At 36.3% G+C, this 13,310-nt stretch overlaps 2 protein-coding genes across 3 annotated transcripts in view; one reads left to right on the top strand and one right to left on the bottom strand.

Annotated features, from left to right (window-relative positions):
* The window catches only part of pi4ka.S (phosphatidylinositol 4-kinase, catalytic, alpha S homeolog), a 69,541-nt gene that overhangs the window by 32,373 nt on the left and 23,858 nt on the right, over positions 1-13,310 (bottom strand). For both annotated transcript variants that reach the window (XM_041575619.1, NM_001093416.1), the window contains 3 exon segments: positions 11,561-11,611; positions 597-705; positions 249-385 (listed from right to left, as the gene is read on the bottom strand). In XM_041575619.1, the coding sequence (XP_041431553.1) occupies positions 249-385; positions 597-705; positions 11,561-11,611 (297 nt within the window).
* On the top strand, positions 4,129-9,778 carry serpind1.S (serpin peptidase inhibitor, clade D (heparin cofactor), member 1 S homeolog). The gene is given in 5 exon segments (NM_001095035.1): positions 4,129-4,227; positions 5,247-6,109; positions 6,650-6,923; positions 7,420-7,561; positions 9,357-9,778. Coding segments are annotated over 4 exon segments (1,455 nt in total). The 5' UTR covers positions 4,129-4,227; positions 5,247-5,262; the 3' UTR covers positions 9,549-9,778.

Genomic DNA, 13,310 nt, shown 5'->3' with positions numbered 1-13,310 from the left:
AACACTTACAGCCTTAACTGATCAATGGCAAGTCAGCGAATAAATGATGTACTAATATATAATATAACACTATAAGCAGTAAACTTAATATGATCAAGTTATTGGTTAACAAGGGAGTTTTATACGTTTTTGGGTTAACTTTGGTCCCCTTATTAGGATTCCTAAATTCTTTAGTCAAATCTTATTTAAAATGCTAGCATTAGATGATAAACAAAATCACATTTTCTATATCGATAAAAATACCTTACCGGTGTTACAGTGTCATTTTTCATTGCAGAGTTGTATTGCAGTACAGAGCGCAGAGGTTCTTTGCTTGGGAACGTCAGTAGAGGAGATTTAGTGGCGATTTCACAGACACCTTCATACCATTCCTCAGGCCAGAGACCTGCAGAGCAAAGACATTGATTATAAGACATCCCTACATCAGCAGAATGCAAAGAAAACAGAAGGATACAAATTGCTAAAGAAAGATAATAAAGTGGCACCTTGCACTGCAATCTCCACTAAATCATCATTTTAGGAGAGATATGGTGAGGGAAAAACAAACACTCATACTTATACATCAAACAAATCGTTATTTATTCACAACTCTTTACCTGATCCTTCCACAGAAAAACCCATCAGCACAGAGTACAACCAAAAATCTCTGAAGAGTTTCTGAAGCCGTGGTTTGGCCTCTTTTATTGGTGGAAGCCTTCGGGTGAGCTGGTAATAAAGCACAGTGTGTAAGCATAACAATATCCAGTATGGAACAGTATAATTTTACACATTAAAAAAATCCACCTGGTGCAGAGAGTCACCATATAGCTAAGAGAGCTGGATAGTACAACAAATGATCTGAATGGAATAGAATCCCACGTATCGCATGCAAAGAAAGAAATGCAAGCTTTCAAGTGGGTGAAGGCCCAGACTCTGTCAATGCCTAATGAAGAAATTGATTTAAAATTCTGCATATCCTTCATAGCTTGCTAGAAATACAACCCTATCCACAAGGTTTTTTTTCTTTAGAAGTTCAAGCATATATAACACCTTACCTCTGCTTCATATCAAAACATCTAGGAATATGACTGGCAAAACAAATTTTGAGTAAATACCTCAAAATACTTTTTCCTGCAAACATGTTTTTTTATTTTAGAAAATGAATTTGCCATTTACTTTTCTCATCCAACCTTATAAATGGATGATAATTAAACCACCTCACTGTTAACACCAGACTACTATGCTCACCCGTCTGACGCCAACTCTTTTTCTCTTAATATAGGAATATTTCTCTTCCACATGCTCGGGGCCTGGGGTTTTCTGGATAATGGATCTTTACGTAATTTGGATCTTCATATCTTAGGTCTATTAAAAAATAAACCTTTAATAAACCCAAAAGGCTGATTTTGCCTCCAATAAGGATTAATTATATCTTGGTTTGGCTCAAGTACAAAGTACTGTTTTCTTATTACAGAGAAAAAGTAAAAAAAAATTAAAAAATATGGATTATTTGGATAAAAATGGAGTCTATTTGAGACAAACGTTATGTAATTTGGAGCTTTCTGGATAACGGGTTTCTGGAGAACTGATCCCGTACCTGTACATGTTCTTCATATGTCCTAATGAGCACGCTTTTAAAGGGGTTGTTCACCTTTGAGTTAACTTTTAGTATGATGTAGAGAGTGATATTCTGAGACTATTTGCAATTGTTTTTTATTTGTGGTTTTTGAACTATTTATCTTTTTATTTAGCATTCTCCAGTTTACGATTTCAGTAATCTGGTTGCTAGGGTCCAAATTACCCTAGCAACCATGCACTAATTTGGCTAAAACGCTGGAATATGAATATGAGAGGGCCTGAATAGAAAGAGGAGTAATAAAAAGTAGCATTGACAATACATTTGTAGCCTTACAGAGCATTTGTTTTTAGATGGGGTCATTTGAAAGCTGGAAAGAGTCAGAAGAAAAAGGCAGGTAATTAAAAAATGTATACAAAACAATTGAAAAGTTGCTCAGAATTGGCCATTCTATAACCACTCCTTAAATACCTTGGAGAAGAGCAAGTTATTAATAAGTTATTAATAAGTACTGTGTTTGTGAGGAATATTCAGTCTAGCAAATTGGATAGCCTTGGAGACTCTTATACAGGTATGGGATCCGTTCTCCAGAAAGCTCCGAATTATGGAAAGGCCATATGCCATAGACTCCATTATAATAAAATAATAAATAATAAATTTTTAAAAATTATTCCCTTTTCTCTGTATTAATAAAATAGTACATTGTACCTGATCCAAACTAAGATATAACGAATACCTATTGGAAGTAAAACCAGCCTATTGGGATTTAGGGGTATATTTATCAAAGAGTGAAGTTAATAGTGAAGTTCCGCCACTGGAGTGAAATTCCGCCACTCTGCATTCATTTCTATGGGATTTTTATAGGCGTATTTATCAAAGGGTGAACTTTCACTTTCACCCATTGATAAATACGCCTTTCAAAATCCTATAGAAATGAATTGAGAGCTGCGGAATTTCACTCTAGTGGCGGAACTTCACTCTTTGATAAATTTACCCCTTAATGTTTACATGATTTCCTAGTAGAATTAAGGAATGAAGATCCAAATTATGGAAAGATCTGTTATCTGGAAAACCCCCAAGAACAACCGCAATGCTATTCAAGACTTCCCATAAAGGCTCAGGGCTATAGGCTAAAGCACAATGATGTGTATGCAGTTCAAATGCCTATTTCCTGTTTTCAAAGTGCTTTGAAAATTGCTAAAAAAAATACCAGGCTTGCTAATAGATACAATAGACTACATGTTTGATGTGGATGGTTCACCATTAAGTTAACTTTTAGTATATTATAAAATGGTTAATTCTAAACAACTTTTTATTACTGGTCAGCATTTTTTAGTTTAGTTTTTGAATTATTTTCTTTGTTCCTGATTTTCAACTTTAAAATGAGGGTCACTGACCCAATTTAAAAAATTAATGCTCTGTAAGGCTACAAACATACTGTTACTGCTACTTTGTATTAGTCCTCTTTCTATTCAGGGCCTCTACAAATTATACAGGCATGGACTCCATTTTACCCAATCTAATTTTTAAAAATACATTTTTTTAATCTTTAATAATTAAACAGTACCTTATACTTGATCCAAACGTAGATATACTACAATTCATCCTTACTGGAAACAAATCCTTTGGTTTATTTAATGTTTACATGATTTTGTAGTAGACTTAAGGTGTTAAGTTCCAAATTACGGAAAGATCCGTTATACTGAAAAACCAACAGGTCTGGAGCATTCTGGATAACAGGTTATATACCTTTATTCCATTCTCTCTCTCAAATCAGTGCTTGTTAATAGGGTAATTTGTATTCTAGAAAACAGATTGCTTAACTAACAAACTAGAGACCTTCTGAATAAAAAGCTAAATAACTCAAAACCACAAAGAATAAAAAAAGAAAACCAATTGTAATTTGTCTCAGAATATCACTCACTATACTCTCTAAAAGTTAATTTAAAGGTGAACTCCCCCTTTAAACCAGTGTAGCTCAATGTTGTCAAGAGTATGACATATTTAATGCATGGTGTAGTCACATCTGAATTCTGTAATATGTGGATTTCACATAAAATCATCTAAGCTGCTAGCAAGGCTTTGCACCATATACCGGTAAATCCACAGAAGAACTGCATCTAGGCACCAGTCACCAGTTTGACAGATCAGATATAAGACTGTCTTAATAAAAAGGAAATTAGATTCTTAATCATTTAATAATGTTCCAACTTTGTGTTTTAACGTCTTACTTAGAATTCTACATACTTACAAAAAGGAACATGCCAAGCTAAACCGGTTTCTTATAGCTATACAATTTATTTTAATAGAAGGGCTAACCAACCACAATTACAAGAAAAATGACTGTAAGGTAAAGATATAGGAAAGTAAAGGCTGCATTAATTTCCATGCAAAATCTGTTTAAAGACATTCACTGGACCTCTGTGGGGTTCATTACAATAGGCCTGGCAATGTACTATAGGAAATATGAAAAGGGGTGGAAAAGGAGGGAGGGATCTAGGGGGCCTCTAAACAAGAGAGGCGGATTTGGCTGACAAATCCATTTCTATCCCTGTTTGATCTAGATGCTGTTTACTCTGGGAGGTACATGCAGAAGCTTGTGGCAAAGGTTACTTTTAAGCTTTTTTGGCCAGAGGATTTTGTTTTCTGCTGAATTGGGAAAGAGCTCTTTGGTAAGAATACTTCTCTATAATACATTTTCTTCTTTTCATGTATCAATGATTGCTTCAAAAATAATGAACTAAAACAAATAGGACCAAGAGTCTAATAACATCTCAGGGATTCCTTCAATAACCATTTTTCAAAAGAACAAATTTGGCAACATTTTGGCACAATAAATACAGACCTTTCATTTCCTCCATTTTCCCCAATGTATGATATATTATGGTGTAAATGTAGTATTTGCAGTGTACTGATGATTCTCCTTTATTGCTGTAGTCAGGATCAAGTACAAGGTACTGTTTTATTATCACAGAGAGAAAAGGGATTTTTCTTTAAAATTACAATTACAGTAGAACCTCCATTTGACGTTTTTTCAGGGGAACAGAAAAAAAGGTGTAAAATCCAGGAAAACATAAAATCAGGGAAATGTATTATGCATAATATATAGGCGGGACCAAAAACAACAATGTAAATGAGGGAAAACTTAAAATCAGGGGATGTAAAATTGAGGTTTCACTGTATTTGCTTAAAATGGGCTCTGTAGGCAATGGCCTTTCTGTAATTTAGAGCTTTGTGGATAAAAGGTTTCTGGATAGTCATCCCAAAGTAACAGCTAACCTTTCGCTTCTTTTGAACCCATCTCCCAACAAAGGAATTTTACGCTAATCCTTCTTTTTCTAGGCTTCACCTTTTTCTAATATGTTTACTTGTTATTTCCAAAATTAAAAAAAGACACAAAATGCAACTTTAATAAACCAGGACTGACAACAAAAGGCTTTTTTTTTGTCCAACTGAAACATAATGATGCCAAGAGAGCTGTCTAAAGCAGAGTTAATCAAAACCATACTTGCTGCAGCAGCAGTAAACTATTTGTATGTATATTACAACTCGGAGGGCAAGATACAAACTTCATAACAGAATCACTGGTAAACATTTTGTTAAATCTTATTTTGCTCAACTCATTGCATTTAGTAGATTTGTTGTTGAGAATATTAACATCGATTTTACAATACCAAATCATTTCTCTTAGAATCAAGGCTTTCACAATGAAACTTCTACACTTAGCTACAATATTTCTTCTTATTCATGCAACACTTGGTGCAGTTAAGGACTTGCAGGAGCACTTTGAAGACACTTCTACAGGTATACGCCCCAAGGGAAGTCAAACCCAAGCTATAGAAAACCTCCAGGATGATACAGTCACCAATGATCTGATCACTGAAGGAGAAGAGGAAGACGACTACTTGGACTTTGATAAAATATTTGGGGACGATGAAGATTATATTGATATAATCGATGCTGCCCCTGAAATAAAAAATGCTGAAACACAGCAAGGGAATATTTTTGAACTGTTCCATGGGAAAACAAGGGTTCAAAGGCTCAGTATAATCAATGCTAACTTTGGGTTTAACCTTTACCGTGCGATAAAGAACAATACAGATGCATCTGAAAACATCCTGCTGGCACCTGTTGGTATCTCCACTGCAATGGCCACAATATCATTAGGTACAAAAGGTCAGACTCTGGACCAAGTACTTTTTACACAGGGCTTTAAAGATTTTCTTAACGTCAGCTCAAAGTATGAGATCTTAACATTACACAATGTCTTCCGGAAACTGACTCACAGGCTCTTTCGGAGAAATTTTGGCTACACCTTGAGATCCGTTAATGACATATATGTAAGAAAGGACTTTTCTATTCGGGAGACTTTCAAGAAGAACTTGAAAAACTACCACTTTACAGAGGCACAGATGGTAGATTTTGAAAGCAAAGATTTTCTTACTAAAGCCAACAAACGCATCCAGCAGCTTACGAAGGGCCTAATAAAAGAAGCACTGACAAATGTGGATCCAGCTTTACTCATGTTGCTTGTCAATTGCATCTACTTCAAAGGTAAATAGCCTCTATCTAATTAGTAACTAACTAGAAACAGTAATGTTTAAAAGTTATTTATTTGAGGGAATATGACAACAATAGATCTGTATCCTGCACTCATAGGACAGGCATCTGTTACAGGGAGCTATGCACCTTAGGGTGCTGCGTGTTGCAGTTTAGCAACTGATTGGCAGCCACAGGTTACAAATCATGGGGATAGAATGAGAGATATGCTATAAATGTCTGACAGAAAAATCAGTTTTCCATGTACATCTAATTTCTAGCAGAAGAACCCTCAGCGATTAGTAACACTTAGCTAAACTGCTGCTTCTCTGCCAACAGAAAAGGAATGCAGAGAAGGGCAAAAACAATGTGGAGGGGAGGTTACCCAGTGGCATAAATTGATGATAAATTATTTACTAGGTTTACCTGAATGAGTATTAATTCTTATTACAGAACCATGGACTAAGGGATACAGTATAATATATACACATACAAGCCTATAAAATATATATATATATTTTTTTTTTTTTTTTTTAATTGTTCTGTTCTTGTTAGGTACTTGGGAAAACAAGTTTCCAGTGGAGTATACACAAAACATGAATTTTCGGCTAAATGAAAAAGAGCTGGTAAAGGTACCGATGATGAAGACAAAGGGGAACTTCTTAGTAGCAGCTGATCCCGAGTTGGATTGTGCGGTTTTGCAGTTACCATATGTGGGAAACATCAGCATGCTTATTGTATTGCCGCATAAACTGTCTGGCATGAAACTTCTAGAAAAACAGATCAGCCCACAGGTGGTAGAAAAGTGGCAGAATATCATGACAAACAGGTATAAAGTACCACAAATAGACTGAAAAACAATATTTCGGGTCAGTCATGGCCTAAAGGCAGCCTGGAAGAATGATATTTGAGTAACTGTAGGATAATATGTAGCTAATATTGAGGGTAATGTAAGTTATTTTTTTTATTTAGAGCATTTGAAGCAATTTTTATTGTCAGTGATTTTACGAGAATATTTTCTCTATTGTTAGTATACAAACGAAAAAAAATAGATATAAAATTGAATAAATACTATGCGACAAAAAATACATTGATGGTAGTTATGGGTTACAAGACCTGTTATATAACTCCCTTACCATTCAAGCTTTGGGGGAGAAAAGCTTTTATGAAAGTTATAAGTAAATAAAGCAGACTATATAAACATTGATTTGAAGTGGCATATTACATGCAAAGTGAAGCCCAAAAAAGTGCGATATTGTCAGAAGCATTTTCAGTTCAGAAAGCATTATAGTTAAATTGATTTTTGAACAAATGCTTCTTTTCAGGACAAGGGAGGTCTTTCTACCTCGTTTCAAACTGGAAAAAAACTACAACTTACAGGAAGTGCTTAGTAATATGGGAGCGACAGATCTATTCAATCATGGAGACTTCTCAGGAGTTTCAGATAAGGATATAAATATTGGCTTGGTAAGTACCTACTCCATATCTTCACTAAGCTTTAATCCAAATAGAAACAAAAATGGAAAAAGCAAGCTGTTTTAAACAACCAAGGGGGCATATAGACATTATTTATAGTACATATTGCTTGGGACTGTCAACCTGAAAAATTCAAAAATCTGCATAAAAGAGAATTATCTGTCTGGTTCTGAAAGACCTAAATAAGTAGGGTTTAGGGTGACTTTTCTGGTGCTATAAAACCTTTCCATACTGAACGCGAGAAAATCTTCCCACTTTTTACCGGTAGATATCCAATTAGCATGATCAAAATCATGTCTACTGTTCTAATTATAGTCTGTCCAATATAGAAACCAACACAAACTTCTTAAAATTGCCATTCAGTGTTATTAATTTATTGGATACAACAAATATACTACTTAGAGGGTTATTAGTCTGAATCCAAAAAAAATTCAAGTTTTTTTTTAAAGGGATCCTGTCATCGTAAAAAATGTTTTTTTTCAAAACGCATCAGTTAATAGTGCTACTCCAGCAGAATTTTGCACTGAAATCCATTTCTCAAGAGAGCAAACAGATTTTTTTATATTCAATTTTGAAATCTGACATGGGGCTGTTTATTTTGTCAATTTCCCAGCTGCCCCTGGTCATGTGACTTGTGCCTGCACTTTAGGAGAGAAATGCTTTCTGGCAGGCTGCTGTTTTTCCTTCTCAATGTAACTGAATGTGTCTCAGTGGGACATGGGTTTTTACTATTGAGCGTTGTTCTTAGATCTACCAGGCAGCTGTTATCTTGTGTTAGGGAGCTGTTATCTAGTTACCTTCCCATTGTTTGGCTGCTGGGGGGGAAAAGGGAGGGGGTGATATCACTCCAACTTGCAGTACAGCAGTAAAGCGTGATTGAAGTTTATCAGAGCACAAGTCACATGACTTGGGGCAGCTGGGAAATTGAAAATATGTCTAGCCCCATGTCAGATTTCAAAATTGAATATAACAAAATCTGTTTGCTCTTTTGAGAAATGGATTTCAGTGCAGAATTCTGCTGGAGCAGCACTATTAACTGATTCATTTTGAAAAAAATAAATAAATTCCCATGACAGTATCCCTTTAACTATAAAATCCAAATTTTGAGATATATTATACCTGAGGATGGAAATTTCAGAATCCATCACAGACCTGCCGAGGTTGTATATAAGTCAATTGGGGAAGTCCCTATCCTATTTGAAGTTTCTATTGTCTGTGCTGGAATTAGCTCGAAACTCTGACTATTTCAGGCTTTTCCGGCAAAAATCCGAAAAATCTAGCAATTCGGGGGAAAAAATCAGAAATAAACTTAAAATTCTAATTTTCGCTCAATTTTATCAAGTTTTTGCCCGATCCAAATAAATTGTGCCTTTTCAATAATAAATAAGGTCCAATTGTGGATTCTAGTTTGGTTTAGGCCCTAAATGTGTTTATATCATCTTTCTACATTTGTTCAGGGCTGGATTAACATAGCAGGCACCCTTAGGCCTGCTGATGTTTGTCGCCCCCTGTCCCCTCTCTTGTATCCAGACCGGAGCAATGGGGATTGTCGCACGGGAAATGAAAAAAACAAAACTTTTATCTCCAGTGTTACTGAACCAATGTCAGTGTGGTTGGGCAGCATGTCCCCCCTAAAATCCTGCAACCCTAGGCCCGGGCCTTGGTGGCCTTTCCACAAATCCAGGCCGGCATTTGTTGCAGTCCTCAGGTTAAAGGGCATAAACCAAACTAAAAAAAGATAAAATAAATCATATGCATGATCTGACAACTGTGCATAATTTTACAGTTCCAGCACCAAGGTACCATCACAGTCAACGAGGAAGGAACGGAGGCAGCGGCAGTGACTGTGGTGGGCTTTATGCCACTTTCTACACAAACTCGTTTTGTTGCAGACCGACCCTTCCTCTTCCTCATCTATGAGCATCGTACAAACTGCCTCGTTTTTATGGGAAGAGTAGCCAACCCTACAAAATCATAAAACTGTAAAATATTATGTCTCTCGAATATAGAACTTATGCCTGATTGCCTTATGCAAATTCTACTTATTATGTTACATCTAGAACTTTTTTTATCATATCAGTTCATATTTGCCAAGACCACAATGTATTCTCGGTCAGTAAGGCTATTTGAACTTAAAAACCTTTAGAAAGAAACCTTATACATACCTTCTTGTACATAAAGTGAATTCCCACTACCCAAAAAAAAAAATCACAAATAAAGGGATGTACTAAAAGGTGTGTTTAGAAAACTGAAGAACAATGCTTAATAAACACATAAAAAAATGAAATATCTGAATCTGTGGCTTATTAGCCTTACAAAATCTTGCTCAAACTAATGAAAGGTAAAGTAAAGCCAATGGACCAAGGCACAGATCACCTTGGGCATCAGTTCATGCAGGTTGCACTTTGTACTTTTGTGCAAAAAGCAGCTCTGTCAGGTAAAAAGCTGCTTGTACTGAACGTCTGTCTATGTATTATTAATAAAGTGCTGCAGAATGCAGCCAGCTCCACATTCAAAGCAAGGCACGACTCTGTAAACTCCACTCCAGCAGTACAAAGATTTGTGCAAAAAAGTTTAGCAGGCACTTAAGGGTGGTGGCAGATGGCCCAGTGACAAATCTTCTCTACTGCAGGCGACTAATCTCCCCAAATGCCTTCCCGCCGGAAAGAATACAAATCGCAGGCTGAGATGGCATACGAAACGCTTCGGATTTCCGAAGTTGCCTCACAAGGAAACTTTGGAAATCGTAATTTGTATGTCATTTTGGGAGATTAGTCGCCCGCAGTAGAGAAAATTTGTCACTGGGCAGACCCCCCCGTCTGCCACAACCCTAAAGGAACAGTAACACCAAAAAAATAAAGTGTTTTAAAGGAAAGACAATATAATGGACTGGTGCTCTGCAATAGCAAAAGTGGAGTGTTTTGGAGTGGAGTGGTTGCTTCAGAGACACAAGTAAATCTTCTATAAACAAGTTGCTGTGTTGCCATTGGGGTAGCCATTAAAGTACAGGATAGATAGTATATAACAGATAAGCACCACAGAATCTACTACAGAGCTTATCTGCTATCTGCTGTGTATCCTGTGGCTTTTCTCCTTTTTCAGCTTTGAATGGCTGCCCTCATAGCTACATAGCAGCTTGTTTATATAAACTATAGTAGTGTTTCTGAAGCAAACGCACAGGTTTAAAAGTTTAGCACAACAGTACATTTTATTTTCATTACTTAAGGACACTTTCATTGTTTGGAATTATTGTTTCTTTACTATGATTATTGTAATGTACACATTTAATCCATTGTTGCACAAAAGAACAGTAATTATGTCAAGATTTTTTTTAAACCCAAAAGTAAACACTGGCAAATGAGTAACAACACTTTTACTGTACAGTGGAAATAAAACAAGCACGTTTGTCTTCTGGGTTGTTCAAGGTTGCTAAATATTTGTCCTCCTACACAGCTTATGTATTCATTAACTTAAGCAAAGCATAGTCTATTAGCTGCTATGAACAGGTTGATTTATCCCATATGTAGCTTAGGAAATGCACAAAGTACAACCTGATTCCCACTGTTTTATTATTACAGAGAAAAAGGAACTAATTAAAAAAAAACAATAGTATAATTATTTTCTTAAAATGGAATCTAAGTGTGTGCATTCTGAATAATAGATATACAGATAATGTGTCTTTTAACTGTATGAACACATATTTATAAATAGCCAACATATTCCACAGCGCTGTATTACTCCTAGATACAGGCTACAACCTTCGAAATTTCAGTTCAAGTTCAGCTAAAGCTCAATATTAACCATAATATCTAGGAGAAAGGCAAGCGTTATACAAACTGTTGCCATCAGATGTGAAAATTGTTCAAAAACTTTTGTCTAACTTATTTGCATAAACATGCTAGTGTAACGTAAGCTAGTAAATCTAAATGTGTATGAGGTTGAATAGATCACACATATTTGAAGCAATTTTTTTTTTAAACCAATACTCACCACAGCAATTACAGGTATTAGCACTCCCAAATTTCCTGCACTGCTGGAGGCCTATAAAAAAAAGTCATAATAAAATGTAATTAGACCAATATTACAAAGATGTGAAGCAGTCTGTAGAAAAGTTTATATTTCAGCTAACTTAAAAACTACAGCTCAAATTGTGTATGCACAATATAGAGCTAGTGTGGCAATTCCTAAATCCCATCTACTTACTAGGAGGCCAAATGTTAGGTACCCCCCAGCAATTTTAACAGCTTACCTGATACTCCGGGCCAGCGCTCGTGTTAGCAGAAAACTGCGCCAGCCCGGGGCTGTTGAAGCACCATGTGCGATCTGACATTTCTTCTTTTGCAACAGGTCAGCGCATATGCAGTAAGCCTTTTGCTTAAAGTCTGGCTTTTTACTTTTTAGGAAGATCGCAACATGTTGCTTGCACAGAAGTACCCCGGTACAGTGCAGTTTTTTGCTCACACAGTGTCGGACTGACCCACAGGGATACCAGGAAAACTTCCGGTGGGCCCAGGTGTCAGTGGGCCCTCCTGCTTCAAAACATTTGGCATATTTCATGGCCATTACTTATTTCTATGAGAACAAAGAGACTAAATAGATGGAATAATAGATTATAGCATGTAAAGAAAAGAGACTAGCAGAATAGAGGTTGAGTGAGTAGAGGAATTATAATAGTACTGAGAGTGGGCCCCTGGTCTAAGATCTTTTTGTGAGTTCCTGGTCTAAGGTTTTTGGGTGGGCCCCTGGTGTCCCAGTCCAGGGTATCAGGAAGGCTATTATAATCACTATAATTGAATAATGAATAAGAACAGAACAAACTGAAGCTTCACAATGCTTGGTTGATTACTGTAAAAACGTCTCTGTTTAGCTAATAACATGAAGGGGATAACAGGTACTTGCTTTGGCAATTCCACATGCCAGTCAATCAATTAGTACAATAAAAAGGCAACAGCACTTAAAATAATTTTTACAAAAGTAGTATACAAAAATCACATGTACATTTACAGGTTTGCAACATTTGGGAAATATTATGAAATATCTGATGTTTGTACATGTGAGTGTGTGTTGGCAGTTTGCAGATTTTATAATCATAATTGTGTAACTAAAAACCACTGTTTTTGAAAAAACATGCAGCTGTGCAGATACTAAATTACTTCTGAAACAGGAGCCAGAGAAATGTGCATTGATCAATTCCTTTCTTTTTATATACTTGTAGCTAATTTGGCCAGATATGTTGCACCTAAAATGTACTTAAATATTTTATTTAGCCTTGGAGTGTTCCAACATGCCATCTTTGTGTAATGAGTGTTGTGATATAGCTGTTGTCTCTTTATTGTACTAATCTAAGGGTGAGCCTGACCACTTAGACTGAGAGGTTAAAGTGCTAAGTAACGGGTGCTCAAAATATAATTGCTTCTTTTGTGTTGTACCCCAGCAAAACCAAATCCAAACCTTAAGGCAGTTGTTCCCAAACTGTGAGACTGGCCCCTGTGAATGACAAACTCCAAGCAGAGTTCTACATTCAAGGTGTGAAACTGGTGTATTGTCATTCGGCATCGGCTGCCATTCACACAGTTGTGCATTTTTGGCAAGATTTTTAAGGGTGCACTAAAAGGCAGATGCTGCACCAGTGCTGTGGGAACACAGGCAAATAGTATCTAGTTGATATCTTCCCAGCAGTGTTTCTTCTAAGATTTTGAACAGTAGACTTAAGGTGGCCATACATGGAGAGATCCGCTCG

This window comes from Xenopus laevis, chromosome 1S (assembly GCF_017654675.1).
Source record: "Xenopus laevis strain J_2021 chromosome 1S, Xenopus_laevis_v10.1, whole genome shotgun sequence".
Classification (NCBI taxonomy): domain Eukaryota; kingdom Metazoa; phylum Chordata; class Amphibia; order Anura; family Pipidae; genus Xenopus; species Xenopus laevis.
Note: the sequence above shows the minus strand (reverse complement) of the source record. Positions and strands in the feature narration are given on the sequence as shown.